Source organism: Gobius niger (assembly GCF_951799975.1).
Source record: "Gobius niger genome assembly, chromosome: 20".
Classification (NCBI taxonomy): domain Eukaryota; kingdom Metazoa; phylum Chordata; class Actinopteri; order Gobiiformes; family Gobiidae; genus Gobius; species Gobius niger.
In genome coordinates this window covers 11726363-11751601 of record NC_136871.1, presented here as the reverse complement: position 1 = coordinate 11751601, position 25239 = coordinate 11726363, and the positions used below count along the sequence as shown (strand labels likewise).

General features: G+C 41.7%; 2 protein-coding genes across 2 annotated transcripts; both read left to right on the top strand.

The window, feature by feature from the left end:
* The first annotated feature begins 6305 nt into the window (after nt 1-6305).
* kbtbd8 (kelch repeat and BTB (POZ) domain containing 8) lies at nt 6306-18589 on the top strand. Its single transcript, XM_079579275.1, has 5 exons — nt 6306-6348; nt 8041-8248; nt 10151-10457; nt 13162-13981; nt 15841-18589. Exons 1-5 carry the CDS (start codon nt 6333-6335, stop codon nt 16302-16304), a joined length of 1815 nt encoding a protein of 604 aa, XP_079435401.1. The 5' UTR covers nt 6306-6332; the 3' UTR covers nt 16305-18589.
* Nucleotides 18590-18796: 207 nt separating this feature from the next.
* On the top strand, nt 18797-24629 carry LOC306979474 (monocarboxylate transporter 2-like; the record flags this gene model as incomplete). The annotated part of the gene is made up of 5 exons (XM_079578427.1): nt 18797-18833; nt 19376-19587; nt 21335-21478; nt 22150-22944; nt 24376-24629. The coding sequence occupies exons 2-5, from the start codon at nt 19380-19382 to the stop codon at nt 24627-24629; spliced, it is 1401 nt and encodes a 466-aa protein (XP_079434553.1). The 5' UTR covers nt 18797-18833; nt 19376-19379.
* Nucleotides 24630-25239: the final 610 nt, after the last annotated feature.

The window sequence follows — 25239 nt, the reverse complement described above, 5'->3', positions numbered from 1 at the left end:
CATTTTCATTTCGTGTAATAAAATAAATCAGGTATAACTACTACTACTACTACTACTACTTTTTTGAAAATGGCCTTTGGGAGAAACATTTAATCACTTATAATAAAGCTTATTGTGTAGATGTGGCTATTTCTTTGCATCCAGGTAAAACCTAATATGCTACGAAAGCAAAATGGCCCAAATCCTTGGGGGGAAAAGAGCCTGCAGTTCCCCCTTGATTTGAGTCATACAGGAATCTCATAGTTTATCTTATCTAAGCCTATTTTCATAGAACTTCTCTTGAGGTCCGTACAATAGTGGTAATACATTGTGCTAAAGAGATGAATGTTGACTGCCTGTATAGGTCAGAGTGCAGGGGTCAGATGAGGCCAGAGGTGAAACAGTCTGGAATGTGTTGCTCCACTCTTCACTTACACCTGCACCCCTGAGGTCAGCGAGGTTGTCTCTCTGTAAGCTCTCTCATTAGTATTCCGGAGAGCTGTGTGGCACACGTCCAGCTGCACAAATGTGTAGTGGTGACGCCGAGGATGTGCTTTGTGTATGAAGAAAGTTTCCGTTTTCCCGCACTCATGGTAATCTGTATTTTTCTGTCCGGAGACTTTATCGTCCGCACAGGGAAGTTCGTCCACTGCGTTTGACCCCAGTGCATACAAACAAATAACTGCTCCACATAAACCACATTTTAGCCATTATTACAATTTACAAAAAGCAAAGTAGGCTAATTTATACTTAAACCCTCTAAGTTCAAGTTCTAACCGATGCCAGTGAATAATTCTTGTGTTTGTCGGGTCACGCAGCAAGGACTTTTGGAGAAGTGGATATGAATGCACAGAGCTCCCCGAGGCTCATCCAGGCAGCTCTATTTGGAAGCTTCTTGTAATGACCTCGATGTGTCTTCCCTTGCAGCGATGTATGCAGCTGATCAATCAACACCTTTTTTTTTTTTGGGTACCGTACACACAATTGCTCACACCAGAACGTAAAAGGTAAAAAAAATAATGTTGCAAGATCCAGCTAGCAAATTGAAAGCGCTGTTTTTAGAGGTCAAGTTCCAAAGTTCCAAAACCACCACCAAAGGAACTAGAGAAGGGATTCTGTTGAATTTGATTTCAACTATAGAATCCAATAAAGAGCTGATTAATTTGGTCAGCATGTGGTGGAATGCTGAGACCAGCGCAGAGACAGTACGTCGACCAACCAGCCTGGCCCCCCGGGGAAAAGCTTGTACTGTACATACCTCATGGTCCTTGTACCGTTCAGCTGCTGCTTCTCCAAGCTCCAACAAGCCTCCAACTTCTCTTCACTCCAAGTCTCCAACCCAGCAACCCTGCCCCGCTCTTCTCCGTAAGCTTTTTTCTTTATGTAACAAAACTCCTTAAACTTCAGTCTCTTGGTTTCTTTGTACCCTGATGATCAGAATTGAAGCTAGAAAGGTGTCACAGGACAATAAGTGAGTTGGTGCAAATGTGTTCAGCCAGGTTTCTGTCAGTCTACCTTACGGACAGCTGTGACTACGTGCACAACTTCCAACCGCCGTCGTCGACTGGACTGAGTTGATTTTTCTTGTTTTTTCTTTTTCTTGGTGGTCAGAAAATGTGACATGTTTCCCCAGAGAGGCCGTAAAAGAAGACCAATGCCCCTCTTAGGACGAGGGAAGAACTGCCAATACCCACCCACTGAAGTTGTTTACAGTGTCACTCAATTAACAAGTCTTTGTTATGCTTTGATGCTGAGAAAGAAGAGTGTACAGTGTCAAGGCCAGTGACATACGATGAGGTTTGCAGCTGGTGAAGCACATGTTGTATAGACTCCAATATACAGTCAACAAAATAGTTAATAATAGTCAAGTCAATAAAGTTTTTACTTTTGATCACCCCTTTAAGTTTAAATAGCTGAACAGACTGGTTTTAACTGTTAATCCAGCAGTCTCAGCAGAGATGCCCAAACTTCCCGATCCACGCACACCTCCTCCAGCTGTTCTGGGGGGACCCCGAGGTGACACCAGGCCAGCCATAGTAGCCAGCCATAGACATAGTCCCACCAGCATGCCCTGGGCCTTCCACAAGGCCTTGTCCCACTAGGACATGCCTGGAACACCTCCTGCGAGAGGCGACCAGGAGGCATCCGAAACAGATGCCCTAGCCACCTCAGCTGGCTCCTTTCGACGTGAAGGAGCAGCGACTCTACTCCAAGCTCCTCCCAGGTAACTGAGCTCCGCACCCAATCTCGAAGGGTGCGCCCAGCCACCCTGCGAAGGAAACTAATTTCGGCCGCTTGTATTCGCGATCTTGTTCTTTCGGTCATTACCCAAATCTCATGACCATAGGTGAGAGTGGGAACTGTTAATCCACTTTTCTTTTTCTTTTAAGAATGAAACATGTTAAATGCATTGTGCATGTTACAGATTCTTTATCCATATGATAGAAAACCAAAGCTCCCAACACAAAACACATATACAAATTAATTCATTTTTGGGGGGTGAAGAAGGCACAGAATGGGATAGAGCGCGCTTGAATGAATGTGCCCAGGTCAGCCACAGCTCCTCCTTTACGAAATACTGACAACTGATAAAACATTTGGGTGTTTTTAAGCACAAAACCTCTCAGCTTCTTAGCTCTTGCGTTTTCTGACCAGAACAAGAAGCTTCAGTAGATATAGAAGCAAATCATTCTCAATCAACTCTGTAGGTGTGTAGGTACAGAATACATGCGTTGCTGAGTGAGTGGTGTCGGTTGCTGTGCCTGGTTCAGTTCGGGACAAACTACATTTTAATATAATGTACTTTTTTTTAAATAAATGCATTGTCCCTTTAAATAATTAAATACAAATACAAACTCTGGCCAGTGGACAATTTAATGCTTCACTCCAGGGTTGAGTTATGTCATCGTTTGAAAAGTGCTACACAAGATGGAACCAAAAGGGAGCCTCAAGGTGGGCAGGACGGCTGAGTTCCATCAACAAGTTGCAAATGTTATACAGTGTCCAACATTCAAACAAAATTTCCAATTTCTATTTCTATTTGTATATTTGGTTTGGGCCATGCATGTCAATGAACGCATGCGACTCATGCAACACGCCACGCTCAATTGTAGCCATGGGTTAATTTATCCATTGTTTTTATAGAAAGAAAGAAAAAAAGCCTACGCAATGATGGATACAACATGCAAACTCCACACTGCAACACCCCACCTGGCCTGGTTCTTGAATGGATGTGATTAGGAGAGGTGGTTAAAAATGCATGTGATTCCTCCTGTATTAAATATTTCCTTTCGCAAACGTAAATTCAAACGGACATGAACAAGTGCATTGTAAATTGAGCCTTGAATGTAAAATAGAAATCACAAATCTAATTACAATTAAATATTTGCCAACAAAATCATAATTTATCATACAGTTCTTCCACTCCATCTGGTTAAGTTTATCCAGCTCCATTATAAACATGAAGCCGTAAGATGAGGTGGACCTATAAGTGAACATTAAAAGGCTCTGCTTTTGGATGCTTCATATTTCTTCACATTGTTCACACTAGACTGAGTCTGAATGAATCGGAGTGAGTACAGCATTCATGAATCCAAATATTTCAGCAGGTATCAGCAGGTACCACTGCATCCAACTGAGTTTTTTTCCATATGAGCTGAGCTGATGTATAAGCAGTTGTTTTGAGGCAGCATATTCACTGGTCTCCAAATGGAAATGGAAGAGCAAGAGCCTGGAACTGAAGAGCCATACACAGCCAGCAAGCCACAGTCAGGGATCCGTGCTCATATTGTGTGGAATCCTCTCCACAGAGCGGTGCGCTATGGCTGAGATGATTAAGTGCTAAAGTTGCATTTCTCCTTGGCCCTGAGGCCAGAGGCGCAGCATGATTGCCTCTGTGCTACATTACACTGACATGATAGAGAAAACCCTCCTGGGGCCTGAAATAATGCGTGAGGAAAGTGGAGAGAAGGGAAATGCCCATCCAGCTCCATTGGGACACTGGAATTCTGTGTGCACTCGGATTTGGTGATAGATCTCTGTGTGCCACCAACTTAATGTTGATGACAGAACATTGGCACTGTACATGCCAAACGCTAGGAAGCTCTTATCCAACACTGCTTTCTAGCCCCAGAGACTTCCCTATGGGTGTCCCACTGCAGTTTCTCTCACCCACTCTGACTATGACCACAGGCGGACTGATCCAACGGAAAGAGAGACCAGCTTTGTTAAACTGGACGAAACATGAAGTTAGTTAGTAAATAAATAAATGTAAAACACAAGTGTTTGTTCAGCAAAATGCTATAATGTTATGTAGCCCCCTTACAGTGAGAACCAGATGTTTACAGACACTGTATAAAAAGACACATTTGCATTTTTTTTCTCACTGTCTGACATGAATACAGAATTAACTTTTACTGTTTTAGGTCAATTCCATTTTTAAACATTATTTCTTTTTGCTAAGAATGAAAGATGAGAATGAGAAGAATGAAAGATATAATTCTTTAGAAATGTTTTTGGTGACCATGTCATGTCCTTGGAAGCACAAGTCTGGCTCATCCTGGGGTGCACTTCAAGGTGCCAGGTTCAATGTTTGAAACGAAATAACTGCTTTCCTGTAGTTGCAGATTAGACATGCACAACAATCAGGATTAATCTTGGACCATTCCTCTTTACAACACTGTTGCAGTTCAGCGAGATTCCTGGGTTCACTCACTTTTTCCTCCCTGTCCAGCAAGTGTTTACATGTTATGGCCATTACAAAAATGATAACATGTATTTGTTTTTTTGGGTGGTATTAGTTTAAACCGACACTGTTTATTCATTCTTATGATTTTGATGCAGATCAAACCACATTTTATGACCAATTTATATTACAAATTCCAACACATTCACATACATTTTCCTCCCAATATTTAAAGATCAAGTCACTGCTGTGGGCAATCTGCTTTAATTCCTAAAAGTATGGCTCACAGTAAAGCAACCTCAGGACAGAGTTTTCTTTCATTTCAGAGCAAGGCTCAATTTCAATCACAGGCCACCCTATGGAGAAATTGGAAAGAAGAGCATGATTGCACTTCGTTGTCACCTTGTCATGTAATTTTACAGTCTAAAATCATTTTAAATGTATTCTAGCTAGGGAGATAAAGTTCTTGTAGCCTAATGCTTCCGTTCAATAGGTGCTTTTGCATAAGACAGTGGTTGGGAGTGTTCATGCTCAGGCTGCCTCCTTAATTTTTTGTTGTATTGGATCAAATAACAATTGGTCACAAGAAAGGGACATGAATGGAGAGGACGGCGTCAAGATGTGAGCTGTCGCACACCAAGGTATATATCACAGTGATCACCACATTTAGGGCAGCATGGTGGTGCAACATTTAGCTGACAATTAGCCCATGGCTACAATCCAACGTGGCATGTTGCATGAGTCTCATATATGTTCATTACACCGAGTCGACCAAATAAACAAATAAACAAGTTGTTTACAGAGGTACCGCAAGCTACATTGTTGGTTGATTAGACTGTGTGCAAAGTTTTACATATGCAACAAATCTACATGTTATGTAGATTTACACACATAGATTTGTGCGTACGTCTAGCTAAAGGTAGGCCTATAGGTAATCTCTAGAGTTACAGATTGGGTGCACTTGCATACAACTCATTTGTCTTTTTCCGTAAAACAATTTGGGAGAAATGCTGCATGGGTACTGGTGTATGATTTGTCTGTTTGCCATAAGAACTAAATGCAGTATATATATATTTTTTTCACCAGGTGGTTAAAACAATTACCACAGAGTTTTAGAAAAAAGATGGATAATAAGATAAGATGGAACAATTTACATTATACAATAATCAGATTGAGTAGGCCCAGGGTTAGACCGGTTTATTTTATGTGATGCTTATGTGTATTGAATTTCATGGAAAAGTGCATGGAGGGAAACAGCTGCATCTAATTACGCTATAGCCTAAATAACCCTGATTTCATGTATATTATTAAATATTGTTCTACCTCAAAATTAGACATTTTCCAGTAGTGTAAAACCTAACCTGCAATAAAGGGTAAAACAAGCAAAGGCGTTTTGCATTATGATTTGCATAGACAGAACCTCCTACTCTGGCTATCTGTGCCTTCCACCACTTTTCAGTGCTGATGTTTCATTTGATTTCAGAGATGTTGCCAAGTATTCATTTACTTTAATGCCCGTCGATATTTTTTTTATGTTCCTCAGATGTACTAAGAATGTGATTGGTTGAAATTGTTGAGCTGCGCTGCTGATTGGCTCTTCCTTGTTTCCGGGGCTCCGCTGCTTTCACTGACGTTTCTGGTCTGTCTGCCCCAAGACAGACTGGAGAGAATGGCTGCCAGTGGAGGTTAGCAAAATCATTGTTTTCTACACCGGGTTGACTTGAAATTGTGTATTTCTTTTGTATTATGTCTGATGATAATGCTATAATTCTGTCTGTGTTAATCGAGAGAGTTGTGACATGTTTCTTTCTTCCTAAGTCGGGTCGGACTCTAAACGACTCCTCAAAATTTTGGGTAATCGTTAGCCAGCTAAGCGCTTGCGCTAGCTTTCTGGCTAACTTTTGACCGGTTAGCTGTAGCTTCGAGTGCACAGCTGATTGTGTAAACATTTATTTGATAGACGGTGCAACGATACAATATACGCTTGACATGAGGCTGTAATCTCTTAATAAGCAGATAAAGCCAGAAAATGCCGGTTTGTGTAATCGAACTGTGATATCCCGCATACGATAAGTGTTAATTTCATATTGCATTGTGGATAAGATCATTTTGCTAGCATTAGCTCGCTGCCTAGCTCTCTGCTAAAAGTTGAGCAGTAAAGGCTCCTCTTCGAAAACAAGTGGCTCTGTGCTTTTTCAGCAGTAGCGTAACATGACGTACAAGTACACTTCAATTGTACAGACTAATTCAGCTTTGCAAATGTTTTAAACGAACAAACCGACAGACGGAGCTGAAACAAATGACAATGACAGCAGGCTAGCTACCACCTGGCGAGGCAGTAGTTCTCTTATCACTTGTAGCAAGTCTTTGTTGTGTCAGACTGTGAGCTTTGGGCTCGAGTCGACCGTTGGACCAGTTAAATTAACGTGTTCAGACCATTTTCTGTCAAATGCACGTGTCAGTTTTGCGTGCGTGACGTATTTGTTGGTGGTGTTACAGTGAACTAAAATTACATTTTGGTTTGGTTCCATGTAGAGCCTTCGATATATTTTCCGGTATAAACAAACAAACAAGATAGAAAATAAACTTGCATAGCGCAACTCTTAGAACTTTGAATATACATACAGTTGGCTACATGGTTGAGGCTTTATTTTACTTTCAACACTGTATTTTCGATTCAGATTAAACACAAAGGAACTTACTTATCAGCAAATTGTGTCAAAATTAGATACAAAACCAGTCTAAAATGGAATGTGGATATGAGCAAAATTATAACAAAAAATTAACTTTAACACATTTAAACTTTAATTGTCTTTGGCCAACTTTGTGATATATTGTGTCTTTTTGTAATACGAAAGATATTGCATCAATGTGCGCTCATATATTTTTTGCAATATATTGTGCAGCCCTATTTGAAGAGATCCGTTTAAATCTGTTAGAAAGTTTGCAAAAGATGGCATGAAGTTCCTTTAGTGAGTGGCAAAATATGTTTGAGTTGTATTGATTTTACCACTCGGCGCAGAATAATGAAAGCAATCACTGCTCAGAGTCAAAAGTTAGAGCTCATAAATAATGCACCTAAAAAGACGCATTTGGTTAGTCCTTAGCATTGGTGTGAAATATGTGAACATCTGTTCCGCTGCACTGAAGCTCACAACAATAAATGTATGGAGACAAAAATTATTCTGTATGTAGACCATTCAGAAATGCAGAACCAAAACCAAAATCTACACCTGTTAACATGTACCGTTGCAACCATATGTAGTTGTTAATTAACTGGCCGCCATGTTGTTTATTTGTCTGACTTGTTGCTGATTTAGAAACTGTATATATATATATTTTTTAACATAATTGCTATTTTCTCTGTTCCTGATCAGAGGTAGGAAAGCTGTTACAAGTACAGAATGGAACACCACCGAGCACCAACTACAACGGGGTAGATGCTGTCCATGCCTGTAACATCCTTCAGCAGCTCAAAGCCTTGTATGATGAAGCACAGCTCACAGACATTGTAGTAGAAGTGGACCACGGCAAGACATTTTCATGCCATCGAAATGTTCTTGCAGCAATCAGCCCATACTTCAGGTACAGTATAGAACATGGGTCAACTAAATCTACTCAAGGGTAACAGATGTTGAACCTTCACCTTATGTCCGGGGTCCAAACAAATGCAGTCATTGCTCTTTACCCTGTAAAACATACTTGAGATATTAAATATATTGAACTAAAGCCATTGGAGGTCTGGATCTGGACCTCGAATTGGAGATGGAGTGGACTGGGAAATATGTCAATTAAAGAAAAAAACGCCCTTTTTCCCCATATTGATTGATCTTGATTTTAAAAAAATAAATAAAATCACTTATGATTTATCAGGGTAGCTGCAGGGTCTTAAATCAAGTATGACGTTTGATCATGGCCAAATTAAGGCCATAATATGGTAAATATGCTTTAAAATAATGTTTAATTTATGACCGTTTTGGAAATAAAACCAAAAAATGGACTAGCCTGAAAGTGTCCTGAGTCCCAACGCTTCAATTCCTCAAAATACCTGTAGCTGAGGCGAGCTCCACATGCTCAAACACTGAAGACAGGCTGCAGGTTTGGTTTATTTATTCATTTTTGGTAGGGACAAGTTAATGAACAAGCCACAGCAGATTGTAGCCTTGGGGTAATTTCCATCCGTCGGGGCCCCCCCATGTGCACTCTCAAACACACTCTCATTCATCCAGGCCTATTGTACATGTTTTTAGTGGTAGGGGAAACTGGAGTACCCGGAGAAAACCTACGCAGACACAGGGAGATCATGCTAACTCCGCACAGAAAGGCCCCGTCCCTGGTGGAAATCAAACCCGGACCCTCTAGCTGTGAAGCACGAGCGCTAACTACTGCCGTGCCATCAGTCAAATATCATTGTAAATGAGCCAGAACTGTAGAAATATTTGCGGGACGGGGAATCAGTCTAAAAGCATCATCATTTATCTTATTGGATAAATGAGGATCTGTAGTACAGCCATAACCTTTATTTCATAACAAATTGCCTAAGCGCAATGCACTCGCTAATGCTAACGTGGTTTGTGCTAACGCAGCTAGTGCTAGCGTTCACAGCAGCCTATACTCTCACTGAGGACGGTTTGTGCCTGCCAAAATATAATTATTGTAAGGAATGACTTTAATAGCATATGTTATTTAAGTCCTGTTGACGTACAAAGGCCCTCCCCGTTCTATTGCATTACTTTTAAAGGCTGCGACACATTAACACAATGAGTGCCAAAAACAAAACAAAAAGTCCTTTTTATTATTATTACGAAACTAGACACTCTAATACACCCTATGTGTGATTATGGTAGCTCTGTGATGAACAGAAGTGAAATAAATTACCATCAAAAACTTGTGAAAAGTCACGATCTGGACATTTCATATATACCATTGTGTTTCTTTTCTTTTCTACTAACTCTAGTTAGTATAGTTTAGTTTCATTATTTGCACTAGCAGCTAATTTCATCCTTATTATTTATTATTATGTAATTCATTTAGATTGAAAAAAGTCTTCGACCAGCAATTGTGGCATTAAATTTCACTGTGATGACATTTAAAAGGTATTTAAAAAGTCTTACATTCTACTTGGCTTGACCTGGAGCCACCCTGTTCATGAGCGTGGAAAACCTAGACCTTTTTAAATAAGCCTCCGCTCAAGCAAACAGGGTTTCGACTCCTGTACCATTTTAACATACAAAAATCTTCATGTCTACCTCACCATATGACAAACCAAGATTGGATGCCAGAGGATATGCTGGACGCCTGATGTAGCCCTATCACCATAATTGAGATTGCAATTTTGATTAATTGCACTGCCCTAAGAGGTGACTTGATTTAAGAATAGTGCAATAGACTGCTTAGAGGCTACATTTAGTTTATTCAAAGTTGACAACAGTTGCACTTTTGAATTGTAATTTGGCATTGTTTATTTCTGTGTTGACCCATCATCAGGTCCATGTTTACCAGTGGCCTTACCGAAAGCAGCCAGCGTGAAGTCCGAATCGTTGGAGTGGAGTCAGAATCCATGCATCTGGTCCTGGACTATGCCTACACCTCCAGGGTCACACTTTCTGAGTGCAACGTCCAGGCCCTGTTCACTGCAGCCAGCATTTTCCAGATCCCAGCCCTGCAGGACCAGTGTGCACAGTTCATGATCAGTCGACTGGACCCTCAGAACTGTATCGGAGTCTATATGTTTGCTGATGCATATGGACACCAGGAACTTAAGGAAAGATCCCAGGATTACATCCGCAAAAAGGTCAGCTGAGCACAATAAAACACTGTTCACATGAAGGTGCTTATTGTACACTGTATCTTACTGACTTATTAAGGTCATGTCCACACGTACTAAGTTTTAGAAAAAAAACGAATATCCCTCCACCTCCATTGAGGAAAAAAATACTTAATGTCAACTTTATTTCTATAGCACATTTACAACTTAAGCAGCCCAAAGTGCTTCACAAATAAAATCACTGAAAAAATAACAGCACATAATAATAAAAGGAAATAATCATAAAAAAAATATATTCTCCACTCATCTAGTGTTAAAGGTCTGTGTGAAAAGGTGTGGCTTTAATAGTGATTTAAAATGCTGAAGGAGCTTTGCAGAGGCAAAGTGTTCCAGAGCCGGGGGGCCGGCCACAGTGCAAGGCTCGTTCCCCTCTGCTCTTCAGATTTGTCCAGGGGATGTCCAAGAGCAGCTGAGAGGAAGACCTCATAGTTCTGGCAAGAGCATGAGCTGACAACAAATCACACAAAAAACAACGGGCATTAGTTTTAAATGAATTCTGTGAGTGAATGGAAGCCAGTGCAATAATGCCGGGACTGGAGTTATGTGTCATTTTGTTCCAGTCACCAAACGGGCAGCTGCATGTACCAACTGTAACCTTTTCAGAGAGGCCTGATCTAAGCCAAAATATAAAGAATTACAATTGTCCAATTGTGCAGTGATAAACATGTGCATCACTCGCTCAAAGTATGTTTAATTTTTTTGCAAGTGGTGGCAAAGAAGCTGCTTTTCACTTCTGCACTGACCTGTTAGTCCATTTTAAAACTGGAACCTAGGAACACACAAGTCTTTCACAAAGGGGACTTTTCCACTGGCAGGCGCAACTCTGCCCAATGCCTGGTCAACCCGGTTTGACGAGCTCCACAGCGGAGGCTAGTGCCAAACCGGTCTGACCAGGTATACGTTTTAGGACTGACCTCTGGCTGTGGCTGAGCCGTTACTATTGTGACGTGAACAGCTGGCCTCTGATTGGCAAACGAGAGAATGTTATAACCTGCAGGTCATACGGATTAAATATTTCACAACATCATGCCGCTGTTCTAAAAGGGGATTTTGCCCATTTTAGCATTTAGCCGCTGTTAGCACAGCTGGTGTTAGCATTACATTTGCAAGTAGCTTACCTTCATAGTTCGTATTTTAGCGGTTTAATTTCTGTTTTATTAGCCTTGGTACCTCTGAATGATTCCATAGCCCCCACCAGAAGGCAGTTCATTGCGACTTATAAACATTTAATGATGATCTGTAAAACTGCGGTTGTGTTGTCTTGTGGAAAAGTAAGCGCGTACTGGGTAGAGTCAATATGTGCACGTAGATCGTGGCGCGCGCATTAGAGCTGCGCTAGGTGAAACGACGCCTAAAGGTCTGCTGAAAAAAGATAAAAGACCTAGCGCACTGTCCACACCCTCAAGAAGAGCTCGATCTCCAAAAACTAGTCATTCATCAATTTACATGATGACTTCACACCACCTCATTTTAAAAATAAATCTACACACATCTAACTGCATTCTAAGTGTGTTTTGTTGAGCACATTTTCGTGCCAAACCTTGACCAATATTTTACTGGTGCATTGTTTTCAAGACAACTTTTTTGAGTCAACCTGCATTAACAAACCAAACACATTTTCCATCTTTTGTCACTCCGAGGGTGACAGGAGTGAGGCCCAACTCCCATCCCAAAGTTTTCTCAGCAACTGGCTGGCTGGCTTCTACACAGGATGGAAGGTGATTCATCACTTCCCCTGAGTAAAATAAAATTGTGATCAGTCTGACCCAAAACCAGACTGACCTACAGTGCTAATTTTCCTGTGCTCATCATGCAAAAAGTGTTTGAATTATGTTACAAACACGTTTCTGATTACATACAAGGTGTTGCTCAATTGCCAGGATCCTTCCTCCGTACTTCACTTCATTGACTTCCTCAGGAGTTGTCTCCTCCTAAACAGAGCTGAAGCATAAAATGTGGCATCTGTTAAAGTTTACAAACCTATTTTGGTTAATCAACTTTTTGTCTATTAGGCCTTGCATTGAGATTAACTTTAAATAAACCTCATTTTTACATCTTTCCTTGCTTACAACACGTCTACCATTGAGTTTACTTTTTGCACAAATGTGTAACAAAACAAAAATATCTTATTTATTGAGTACACACATGTGCATCATATTTATGTGCTTTTATTGATAAAGGTTGGGCTGGGGGGAAAACAAAAAGGAAAAGAAAAAGTGAGGTTTGGAACCCTAAAACCCTGATTATTTATGTTCATCAACATCCAAACCCATAACCAAACCAAAACTTCACTTTGGTTGGAGGTTTTAGAAAACATATTTTTTTTACAGACAGAAACCTGTGTTTTTTTTGGATGACAGGCCACATTTTAGATAAATATCTTTGTTCTGTGAGATTCCGTGCTACGTGTGGACAAGGCCTAAATGAAGTTCTTTTTTGATTAACCAATCCTCTGGCTTTGAAACATTTGTTAAGCTGCCAACTGCACTGGCGAGTACTGTGTATTAAATGACTTGACTGACTACATGATTACAGATGATTTATTATACACTGAACGATAATCAAATTCTAAACCTCCCACCATAAATTGAGATCTTAAATGTTTTGTTTTTGCAGAAATGAACTCCTCTGAAAATGACTGACCCTGATGCTTTATTTATTGCTTCCACAGTTTCTGTGCGTGTCCCGAGAGCAGGAGTTTCTCCAAATGACCAAGGAGCAGTTGGTCAGCATTTTGAACAACGATGACTTAAATGTGGAGAAGGAAGAGCATGTGTATGAGAGCATTGTGCGCTGGCTGGAACATGACCTGGCTGGCCGAGAGGCCTACCTTGCTGAAGTCTTTTCTCAATGCATCCGTTTGCCACTCCTTGATGAAGCCTTCCTCAATCGAATACCTGCCCCCTTTGCCTGTGCTCTGTTCATTTCCAAAGACCCTGCAGAGGCAAAAGCACGTCTCACTGGCACCAATGGTTGCCCACAGCGCCTGGGGATGACCGCTTCTGAGATGGTCATTTGTTTTGATGCCGCTCACAAACACTCAGGGAAGAAGCAGACTGTGCCTTGCCTGGATACAGCAACAGGAAGAGTGTTCAAGCTCTGCAAACCGCCAAATGATCTTCGAGAGGTGGGTATCCTAGTGTCCCCAGAAAATGACATTTACATCGCTGGAGGCTACAGACCAAGCAACAGTGAAGTTTCCATAGACCATCGAGCTGAAAGCGACTTCTGGCAGTACGAGCATGCTGGCAACAGATGGCTTCCACGTGCTCCTCTGCTGAGAGCGAGGATTGGCTGCAGACTTGTTCATTGCTGTGGAAAACTTTATGCTCTGGGAGGCCGAGTGTATGAGGGTGATGGACGCAATGCATTAAAGTCAGTGGAGTGCTATGACGCGAGGGACAACTGTTGGACAGCAGTCAGTGCCATGCCAGTGGCCATGGAGTTTCACAGTGCAGTGGAGTACAGAGACCGCATATATGTTCTTCAAGGTGAGTGGAGGAGAGGCTTAATCAGACTTTGTTCATCCAGGTTACCCCAAACTATTAGTGATGCGCAGGTCAGGGTTTTTTTCAGCCCGCATTTGATGCCGGTTCTGCCCGGCCCGCCCTGCAACGTTGTTTCTATTTTTACAACCCGACCCACCCGCGGCAATTAAAAAATACGCGTTATAAACATGATCCGTCCAACCTGCTGTAAAGATGATAGAATGAATCATGGCTTAATACAATGAACACGTATGGTGGCAATGGGTGGCAGCGACTGGGATTTTTTGACCCAACCCAACCCACGATCAAAGGACAATTTTATGGGAAAACCCACAACTCGCGCATCACTACAAACTATCCTGTAGGTTGGTAAATTAATGCTGTTATGGAGCAAAATGGGACTAGCCCCCGGCTACACAGTTAACCCAGGGTGCATTACTATTCAAATGTTAGCTAGGTTCTTCATTGGAAGAGATATAATATAGTATCTTATTAATCGGTTTACTTGGTAGGGACAGTGCATGTTAAAGGAATGGGCTACAGTTTTTACATACTGAGATATGTTCTTACCTTAGATTAAACAAGTTGATGCGTCGTATCTGTTTGGTGTTTGTGCGTACGCTCTGTCACGCAAATGTTGCATTTAGCCTCTCCAAGCATAGGTATAGCTCCAAACTGGGGTGAAGTTGGAAGCTGTTCCACGTTTTCCCTATTTAAATACAATTACGTTAAAAGTTACACGATCCAAGTCTAGTTACACAAAATTTAAACATGTAAGGCGTAATAATATTAGAAGCACTTCGACTTTACTGTGTGGACGTTGAAGTGCTCCTGTGGTATTATTACACCTTACAATATAGTCCCCCTTTTTATCCGCTTAGAAAATCGTCACGTTTAATTTTGTGTAACTAGACTTGGATCACGCAACTTTTCACGCAACGCTATTTCAATAGGGAAAACATGGAGCAGCTTCTAACTTCACCCCAGTTTGGAGCTATACCTCTGCTGGGAGAGGCTAAATGCTAACAACATTTGTATGACTGAGCGAATATAGAGAGACCAGACAGTAAAGCATCAACTCGTCTAAGGTAAAAACATATCTCAGTATGGAAAAACGGTGGCTTGATCCTGACACAGCTCACCTAAAACGAATTTCTTGTTTTTATTCCAACGGATAGATTCGATAGTGTCGATAGGACCAATATTGACGGTAAAATCTGCACCAAAATTGGTAGAAAAAGATCAATATGTGCGACGCGTCTAACACACTCAAAAGAGGAGAGAGTTGGAGCAGAGTTCAGGGCAGATATGACTTATGGCTGACATAGGCCTATTATTATTAATCAGAAATAAAGTGCAATGGACTGAATATTTTCTCTAAATACTATAATATAGGCAGTATTAGATGTCAAGTCTATATTGCTTTAGACTGAAAATATTCATCATAGCCTATATTTTTTAAGACTTTTAGTTTTGATTTGCCATTTCATATGGCAAATCAAATATGGAAAACTTCATTCATTTAATCATGTGTATCGTTACTCATCTAACCGCCAAGGGCCCACTCGATCATTTCAATTAAATAAGTTCTGGGGAGAAAGGGAATGTGGGCTAAACCATTCAGACAAAGGCCCATGGTTCTTGGACTGCTTAGTTCAGTAATTAAATCTGCTCTTCAAACAAAAACACCTTTTTATCATGCATTTTATTTTTTTAGAACAGAAGTGTATTCACTGACCCACTGAACTTGACTGTTTTTGAATTTGAATGATGACTGAATATGATCTTCTTGACCAATCAGTGCGTCTGTGCCAGGATAGCTCTCCCATTTGGTGACAGTAAAATTATCTTTCCCTCCACAGGTGAATATTTCTTCTATTTTGATCCCCGGAAAGACTATTGGAGCCATCTTCCATCCATGTGCATCCCCCGGTCGCAGGGTTTGGCTGCCTTATATAAGAACTGCATCTACTACATTGCAGGCATCTGTAGGAATCACCAGCGCACCTTTACTGTGGAAGTCTATGACATAGAGAAGAACACGTGGAGCCGCAAGAGAGACCTGCCTTTTGACCAAGCCACAAGCCCCTACATCAAGGCCATGCTGCTGCAAGGCAAGCTGCACCTGTTTGTGCGAGCCACGCAGGTCATGGTGGAGAAACATGTGTTTCGCACCAGCCGTAAGAACTCCCTTTACCAGTACGATGATGAGGCAGATGTATGGACCAAAGTGTATGAAACCCCGGACCGCCTGTGGGATTTGGGTCGCCATTTTGAATGCGTCGTAGCCAAACTGTATCCACAGTGTCTACAGAAAGTGCTTTGATGAGCCGGTGAGGCAGAGGAGTAGTTCGATCGTGCCTGCCCTGTGCCTGGTGTTTCCTTGGGTTTATGCCACAAGGACATTTTTTTGGTTAGGTCTTGCGTTATTCAGTTTTTGGTTCAAAGTGATCAAATATGTGGTGCTTTTTAAAGATTGCAGTATTTTTTGTCTAACAGCACCAACTCAATGATGCTAACAAAACCGTACAATGAATCATAAGTGCAATTATACTATATTTTGCTTATTTTTGAGCCATTCTATTTTTGTTTCACATACATAGTTAAAATAAATTTACAAATGATAAGCATGCAAGTGAGTGTACATGGACAAATTAAACGTTTCCTCGGGAGCTACGGATGCGACATGTCCAAATGTCTCTATAAATCTATATAAAGTCTATATTCATACGGGTAAGGTGAGAACCGTAGCTTATTCGTTTTGGCTCAGATGTTGTGTGGGCTGCGCATTTTCCCTCTTTGGTCTTTCTGCAACTCATTTTATAGAATTTTAATTTGATGTGTGCTGGACATTTGCTTTGGTGTTTTTGAACCATATTTCTATTGCCTCATTTGTCTCCGTGTCAAAACAACACCCCTTTGTGTTGCTTCAAAGCTATTTTCACATTTTTCCGGATGTTTTGGTTGCATGGGGGCTCGCACTTAGGGTTGGCATCCATTTTGTGTAAAAAGAACATGTAAAATTAAAGGCGAACACTCACTCTCCACATTGGAGAAATAAGGATAGTTAAGTTGTGGCAACGCTAAGTGGAAATTGTAGACCATTTAACAGGCTGACCTCATTAGTCTCAGATATTTGACAGAGAAAAGGGACATTTTGGACAAATGTGTGCTATAGTAAGCTCTATTGAGTTATTCTCGCATCTTATTGGCCAAAACGAGCATTAGAAGACTTGTCCTGGTAAATCTGGACAAATTATTTTGTGGTAGCAATAACTAACAGAACTGTGATTAGGCTATATTATATTATCTTAGTAAAGTGCATTAATTGTGTGCGAGAATTGCTGATATTGATACATTTGTTTGGCTGTTGCATGGTGCAGACTTGAAGTGATCCGTAATTTAGTGCAGATCATGTGTGATGCCAATGTGCCTGTGGCTCATAAGGAGGCATCAGAATCAATAACTGTTTCTCCTGATGAAGAATAGTCTTAATCAGCTTTGCACTGAATCACTCTCCACTTCAGTGGTGCAAACTTCCCAGGCACCGCCTCAACATGTAACAGACTATAGACCAGTGAGGCTGGCCTGGGCCGTGTCCTATTCACCTACAGTCAGTAATCCGTCTCAAAGGCATCACACTGAGGACACAACTGTTGGTGCTGCTTTTTGACAATCCTGTATAGAAGTAATCCCACCACTGAGTGGCGTTCCTTGTCAATGTGACATTATCAGTGCCGTCTATTTCCTCATGCAAGTTCCTGTGTCATCTTTGCACTACGTATTTCCCCCCTCCTTATCTTAAAGTTGACCCCTCGATACAAGGTTTTCCTATATAGCAATCATCTAAGGGGTTTGTATGGAAAAACTAACATTTAGTAAAGACTTGATGTAACTTCTCCAAGAGAAGAACCACCAATGTTATTTTTAATTGACCTTTGGCTTGAACAGTGCCCTAACAAATGCGCTCAAAAGCAAAGGTTTGAGCTTCATCCACATGTCTACAGACGGCCATAAAGAACCAGGAACGAGAACTCTCAGGATCTACTGATACACAGTACTGTATTTAAATGTTTTGTTATGTGTAATATACTGTACTATAGGTTTGCTGTACTTGCACAGTTTTCTAATTCTTTTGTAACTTGAAAACTAGATGTGATTTTTGTTGTCTTCAAAGGCTGTTTTCTGTAATGCTTTTTAGTTAAGTTAAGTAGTTCATATAGACTATGATACCCACTGACTAATGATACCCACGGTATAACACATTTTGATTTTTTTCCCTCCTTTTGTAGAATAGTGGTATATTATTTAACACTAAAATCATCACGTCACACTGTTCCATGTCCTCCCCCACACCAGTCACATGGTACAAAAAGCTAACACAACTATGTTCAATATGTGGTCTTAAGTTCAAAGGCTTTTGTTTTTTGTGTTCTGTTAGCCACTCATTTACATAGTTTCTGTCCCGGTGCTGTTGCATTGTACATTCAATGCACTCCTGTCCCCGCTTTACTTAACTTTACTTTGCTTGGTTTGTTTGTCTGGATTATGGAATTTAATGGTGGTTGAGCTCAACTGTGAAATTCACATTGCACATAGTTTGAAAATAAAAGAACAGAAAATAAAATCATGCTGGGTGTTTTATTTAACCATTTGCATGTTTGCCCAACTTTTCCACCGCCGGGGCTGATGCCAAAGCAGGAGCCTGTGGTCCACAGTCACCAGCATATCCGCAGACTGCTACAGGCTAAGTGACGACACGTGACTCAACGTCAATAGTACAAGAGTCCTCAAAGTTTGTTCACGAACCAACTTCAGTGCAGAGAAGATCAGCAGTGGGACAGCGCACAGAAAGGTATGTGTATACCCAATACACCCTCAGCATTTTACAACCTTTAAGTGTCATACTGCCCTTCCTTACGCAAAGCGGCTTCTTTGTGTCGCTGTCCACGTGGGCGATGCGTGTTTGCGATCGGCACAGTGCGCTAAGCCCGTGTAGTGTAGTGTCATTCTCCGGGCTCAACAAGTAGTTCTGTAGCCTTTGTGAGTTGAGCTAAAGATCTGTGAGAATGTAACAGGTGAGAACATTGTATCTAGCGCAGTTTGCGTTCCTCCACTTTGACCTGAATACATCACAGAAGTACGTGCTGTATTTGTCACTGTACAAGCGTACAGTCCTGAGCCTGCGGGACTGAGCTGCGCTGCCACTGTGGCTCATAAGCAACGAAACTCACAGCCAACTGTAGGACTGTAGGTGGGTGGCTGTATTTTGCCCATGTGCCAGATTTTTTTTTTTACCCTTCACTGTACAGTAAAAACAAAACTCACAAAAAGCATAGGTCTACCACTAGGCTTCTTCCACCTCTAAATTATCTTTATTGTGTTTGTTTTGATCAGCATCATGTCTGCAGCAGAGGAGCCCCCTTCAGTCCTAGATGGAGGCTGGGGCTGGATGGTTGTGCTTGGGGCACACATTTCTATTGGGTTTGCATACTCCACACCAAAGGCCCTCTCCATCTTCTACAAAGAGATCCAGAATGATTTGCAGAGCAACTCCAGTGATGTTGCATGGATTTCTTCTATAATGCTGGCTGTTATGTATGCTGGAGGTAAGATTGTATGTGCAGGTTGTAGGGCAAAGATACCCCTATTTGGCCTATGTAGCTGTCTCAGAGAAACTTCATAGAATCAACCACATAGAATCCCAGTGTAATGTAAGAACGTGCAAAGAGCATTATATTTGAGAAACCAAACAACAGAAGAGACTTTATGAACACTGAAGAGTGCTAGTGGTTACATTTTTACCTAAAGAAAAACGTTGGTTTGAAAGGGGTCAAAGAGGCCATTTTTGTCCCAAAAAAAACAAACGCAGCTCTTCCATTAACAAAAATGGAGGACTGAGATTTAATCTGTCCCCTTTGCCCCAAACCTGGAAGGCTCTGTCATGCTAATGAGGCTGGAACAAGCAGTCATCAGTTTGAGAGTAGGGTCAGTGAGACTGAAACTCAGGTGAGAGTATAGTCGTTGAGAGTTAGAACAATAAAGATTGTAAATCCACAGGTTGAGAGTAGCCTTTAATAGAGGGAAGAGACTTGTCGCTGATGAAACCTTTTGGATTAGAGGTGTAACGTCCTACTGTAACTACATAACAGAAGATGACTCAAGAACCTTCACCTAAAATGTATGTGCAGCTAATTCTTCAAACCAGAGGAAACAAAAGTAACAATATGACATTTAGCAGTCAAAGTCTCAAATCTCTTGATGAACCTAAAAAAGAAAAGGACAAAAACAATTAGAAAGTATCAGAAAATACACTGTTTGTGATGAGTGAAAGTCGCAGTATGCATAATAGATTAAGTGACTTCACATGAGGCCGCAACCAAATCACCAGTGTGTTGTCCAGAATTACTCACCTGACCTTGGTTACAGTTCGTTTTCTTAGATTCAGGAAACGGGGGGGATTTGTTACTTAAGCTCTGACATGCTATGGCTAGAGTGAAGCCATTTAATCCATATCCAACCAGGGAAATTCTAACTCTCTTGCTGTTAGGCTTGATGTAAATGTGCCGTTTTATTCTTATTTGTATTCATAATATTAAACACTAAAGGCACTTCTGAAAATATTACATTTTCAGAGGCTGCTTTCAAGGTTGCAGGACAACAGGGAGTAGGCTCACCTGGACCTGACTTGGAGTGGCCTAACTAGTGAAATATTCTCCTCCACTGTGGCTCAGGCAGAAGGCTTTATCATATTGTCCTTGGCAAGGATTCGCCAATGTCACCCAGTAGAGGAGAGAGGCAGGGGGGATATATCAGAGGAGCTTGCAACACTGGGCTCCGACACTACAGACCTCATGGGAGCAACATGACAGCCCTTTCAGAAAACCTCTGACTCAAGAAGTCCCAATGATAAAGTTATAATGGGAGTGGAAATGGTGGCAGCGCTAGTGTAACAGAACCATGGACTGCAACATGACTTATCTTTTAACAGCTGCAGGTTAATGTTAAATAAGTGGCCAGACTATCCATTCCCTGACTTAACAGCATTAGCTTTGCCTATGCATTTAAGCACCTAAACAGCATTTGCGTTCTTGTCGTGACATGCTGAGCCTTGTGTAAGCAAACTTGATAAGTGATATAGTGAAATAAAGCTTTTGCCCAAGTACCACAGTAAACCACAGCAGTATTTTTTCCCTTTTGTTTTTAGTGTGTGAAGAGTAGGTTGCCACCACCTGTATTTTATTGAATGGATATGTCCAATCGATTGCTGAACTAACATATATGATTGTTACATCAGCAATTATTTAAGCATTGTGATTATTGTTGACTTTCTCTTTGTTTGTCTCTGTGTTGCAGGACCTATAAGCAGTGCATTGGTCAATCGCTTTGGAAGCCGGCCCATCGTCATGCTTGGTGGACTCATGTGTGGGGGGTCTATGGTCGTTGCTTCTTTTGGGACTTCCATCATTTACCTCTACCTGTGCATTGGCGTTATAGGGGGTATGTTGCTCATTCGATATCATTCAGGCATGCACAGGACAAGTTACAAGCACTACAAACAGTGGATTACTTCGATGACATAGATTTTAGTCTTGTTTATGCCTTGGCTCAGCATTCCCTGTGGCCTCGGATTTTCCTGCGGGATTGGAAACTGAGCTGTTCCATTCTCAAGATGCGTTTGTTGCCAGATCTGATTCCCATTTCGGGCAACTCACCGGGACCTGGGGCATCTGCCCTGGCTCCTGGGTTGCACCAAGGGAGCCATAAGCAGGACAGTAATTAAGACAAAACTGTCCCCTACCCCAGTGTGCATGGTCTACAGTGGCCCTCTGTGCTCTCCCGTAGGCTGCCATCATGCTCGTCACATGGGGGCTCATTGCCACCCTGCTAGGCTCATTACCCTGTCAAGGACTGCTGGAAGGATTAATAGTCCCAGTGTGGTGCCCGGGGGCAATAGTGTGCCCTGCACCTCTCCCCTGTGCTCCACACACCTGACACATAGCATAGCACACACTTATCACTAAATCCCATCGTGTAAAGATGATGTTGTAGCTGTCGAACTTAGTTTTACCATTAACTCTGTAAGTTCTAGAAATCTTCATGTTCACTTGAATTTAATGAATATCTCACTATATGTTTTAAAAGGTGGCTTCTGTGTTTCTTTTATGCAGGCAGTGGACTTGCCTTAAACCTGAATGCATCACTGACCATCATCAGCAAGTATTTCTTGGTCAGGCGTCCTTTGGCCAACGGACTGGCCATGGCAGGGAGTCCTGTGTTCCTGTGCTTCCTGGCACCTCTCAACCAGTTCCTTCTGGATCAATTTGGCTGGAGAGGCAGTCTGCTCATTCTTGGGGCGCTGATGCTCAACTGCTGTGTAGCCGGGGCCTTGATGAGACCCCCCATTCAGCCTGCTGTCCTGAAGAAAGTAGAGGATAAGTCCAATGAAGTCACCAGCATAAAAGACAGCTGTGGGCCAAATGTAAAGAAGTTGATAGATTTGTCCTTCTTTAAGGACAGAGGCTTTGTCTTCTACCTCATAGGAAACCTCATGTTCTTCTTTGGAGCCTATGCACCCATTGTGTTTTTGTCAGCTTATGCAGTTAGCCTTGGTGTAGAGGAGTACTCTGCAGCCTATTTGCTCTCCATCATGGGGGTCGTGGACATGATCGTTCGCCCAGGCACTGGCCTGATCGCTAATACTAAATGGATCCGGCCTAGAGTCCAGTGTTTCTTCAGCTTTGCCATGGTGTTCAATGGCGTGTGTCACTTGTTGTGTCCACTGATCACAAGCTATCCTTTGCTTGTGGTGTATACTGTATTTTTTGGAGTGAGCTTTGGCATGGTGTTTGCACTCATCTTTGAGTGCCTTATGGACCTGATGGGAAACCAGCGCTTCCCCAGCGCTGTGGGACTGGTCACAATCATTGAGTGTGTCCCTATGTTACTGGGACCACCTGCAGCTGGTAAGTGACTTTTATTTAGTCTTCAATCTAGTATACAAATAGATATAAAATTGTGAGGGGGAAAGTATATTCATACATTGTATAAAAAAACATGTTGACAAAATTCATAATGTCATCTAGATAATTCATAAAGTGTTGAATAATTTATACTTACTAATTATGGGAAAATATGCTGACACAAGCCATGTACTTTTAGGAATAGTCCAGATTATTATTCACCATAATGTACTAAAGTGTCACAATACGTATGTACTGTATGTATAATGCTGTGCCCTTTTGATTGCCCTACACAAACTGATACGGAGTCTATGCATGGCTTTCATTCATCAGTACACTGTGCCAAATTTTAGTAAGGGGATAATAGCCTGGTACGACCATGTTTTGAGGCTCTCTTTATAAAGGGTAAATAAGGGCCTCTCTGTATGTCTATCACTCTCCTCCAGAGGGCATAATTGTTATACCCCCCCAAGTAGTGTACTTGTCACTGCTCCCCAAAACCTTCGGGTCAGTCCAATTAGGAGGAAGTAAGCCAAGTGAATGCAATTAGCTTTTAGCTTTGGGTGTTTAATGACGCTTAGTTCAAACCTGCATCATTAAAGACCTGTACCTGGGCCATAATTAAGCTGTGAATACATTAAAATAGCAGCAACTTTGCCAGATGGACATAATTATTGGCTATCTAATCAAGGACCTCTTAATGAGGGTGATGGTCATTGACGTACACTCACCAGATGAGTCCTATCAATCAGACGTTGGACAGCGTCACAAAGGCCTTCCCTTATGCAAAGTGACCTTTCTACAGGCACACCCAAACAATTTAGTCACTGATTGCTAGTATACTAACTATCACTACATGCAAAACTCGTGATTATGCATAAAATTCTCCCAAAATAGGCTCACATGTGCAGCTCCGAGCCTTTCCGAAACAGCTGACATGCATTGGTTAACCTCTGTCACAGTATGCTGAGACCGAGGTGGGGTGCTCTCCGAAACACTTGGGGGGAGCTTAAATGTGACCTGAAGCGCATTTGTCTCGTTCTGCTGCCCTGGCTCTGATATTTATGGCTGTAAAAATGGGCCTCTCCTCTGATTCGTTCTGGTAGCTGCTATCCAAATTGCTTTCCCCAAGAACCAGGCAGAGCCAAGAGGGGTGTAACATCCCTCTATCATTTCCGACACGGCTCATCTCAAACTGGCCACTACTCACTCTCTCACAGAGCACACGCACACACAGAGGCTAAATTGCAGTGGGAGGGTAAAACTAGGTGTAAAAAGGGCAAATGTGGGAGGAATATCTGCAAATTATGCTAAAGTAAGAGGATTATTGCTTTATTATAAGGAAACTAGTTGAAGTAAAAGATGTGGCTATAAAAGTCCCTTCTTCAGGCTATGAAAATGTTTCTGATTTTCTCCCCTGTCTCCTCCTCACAGGCTTACTTGTGGATATCTTTGGACATTACAAATACATGTTCTTCATGTGTGGAGGAGTCATCACATTAGGTGGCACGTTTCTCTTTACCATGAACGTCTGCCGATACCTCACGCTGAAGAAAGAACAGAGCAGCGCAGACACTGAACTGGCAAAGCCAACCAGCACCGCGAACCAGGGACAAGCAAACATCTCGGAGGTGGAAATGCAAACAGCCGTCAGCGTAGAGACAGAGCCAAACAACAAGAACTGTTAAAGACAGAAATCTCAAGCTTCTCTAGGTACTTTGCAAGTTCTCTCCATTGCAACAAAGGGGATTTTTTTGTTTCACTTGGCAATGACATTTTTAGTAAGTCCTGGGTCCAGTGCTCTTCTTTTATTAAAGGAATATTTCAGGATTTTTGAAAGAGGGCCTCATTTCCTAGTTTTCCAGTGTTGTTGATTTCTGGAGATTTTTTTTAAATTCATGCAGTCCTTATATTTGAAGAGTTTAGTGGTGCTAGGCTAGCGCATGTCTATGATAACTAGACTAAAAACCTCTTCAAAATCATCGGGTACTCCTCCAAACATTGCCATGTCTGATTTGTAGAAAGCTCCTTTGTGAATTTACGTGTAGTAATGCCGGCCACAGGTAAACAAACTGCTGTAGATCCGGTAACCTAGCAGATCACTCCGCTGCTGCGTAGCTTACAACCAGGAGGCTGATGCTGCTCAAATGTAAGTTCTTTTAAATGCAAAATGGTTATATTTAAAACATTATTCAATCAACGCAGCGACATTTATATTGGTAGTCTGGTGTTATAAGTTATTTGCCTCAGGTGCACTGTGCTTGGGTCAGATTGTTTTTAATGCAGGCTACTAGTTAC

Excerpts from the sequence above, each read along its gene's own strand:
- kbtbd8 (XM_079579275.1), top strand. Across the intron at positions 10,458-13,161 it reads AGGATTACATCCGCAAAAAG|TTTCTGTGCGTGTCCCGAGA; the intron begins GTCAGCTGAGCA and ends TTGCTTCCACAG. Across the intron at positions 13,982-15,840 it reads CCGCATATATGTTCTTCAAG|GTGAATATTTCTTCTATTTT; the intron begins GTGAGTGGAGGA and ends TTCCCTCCACAG.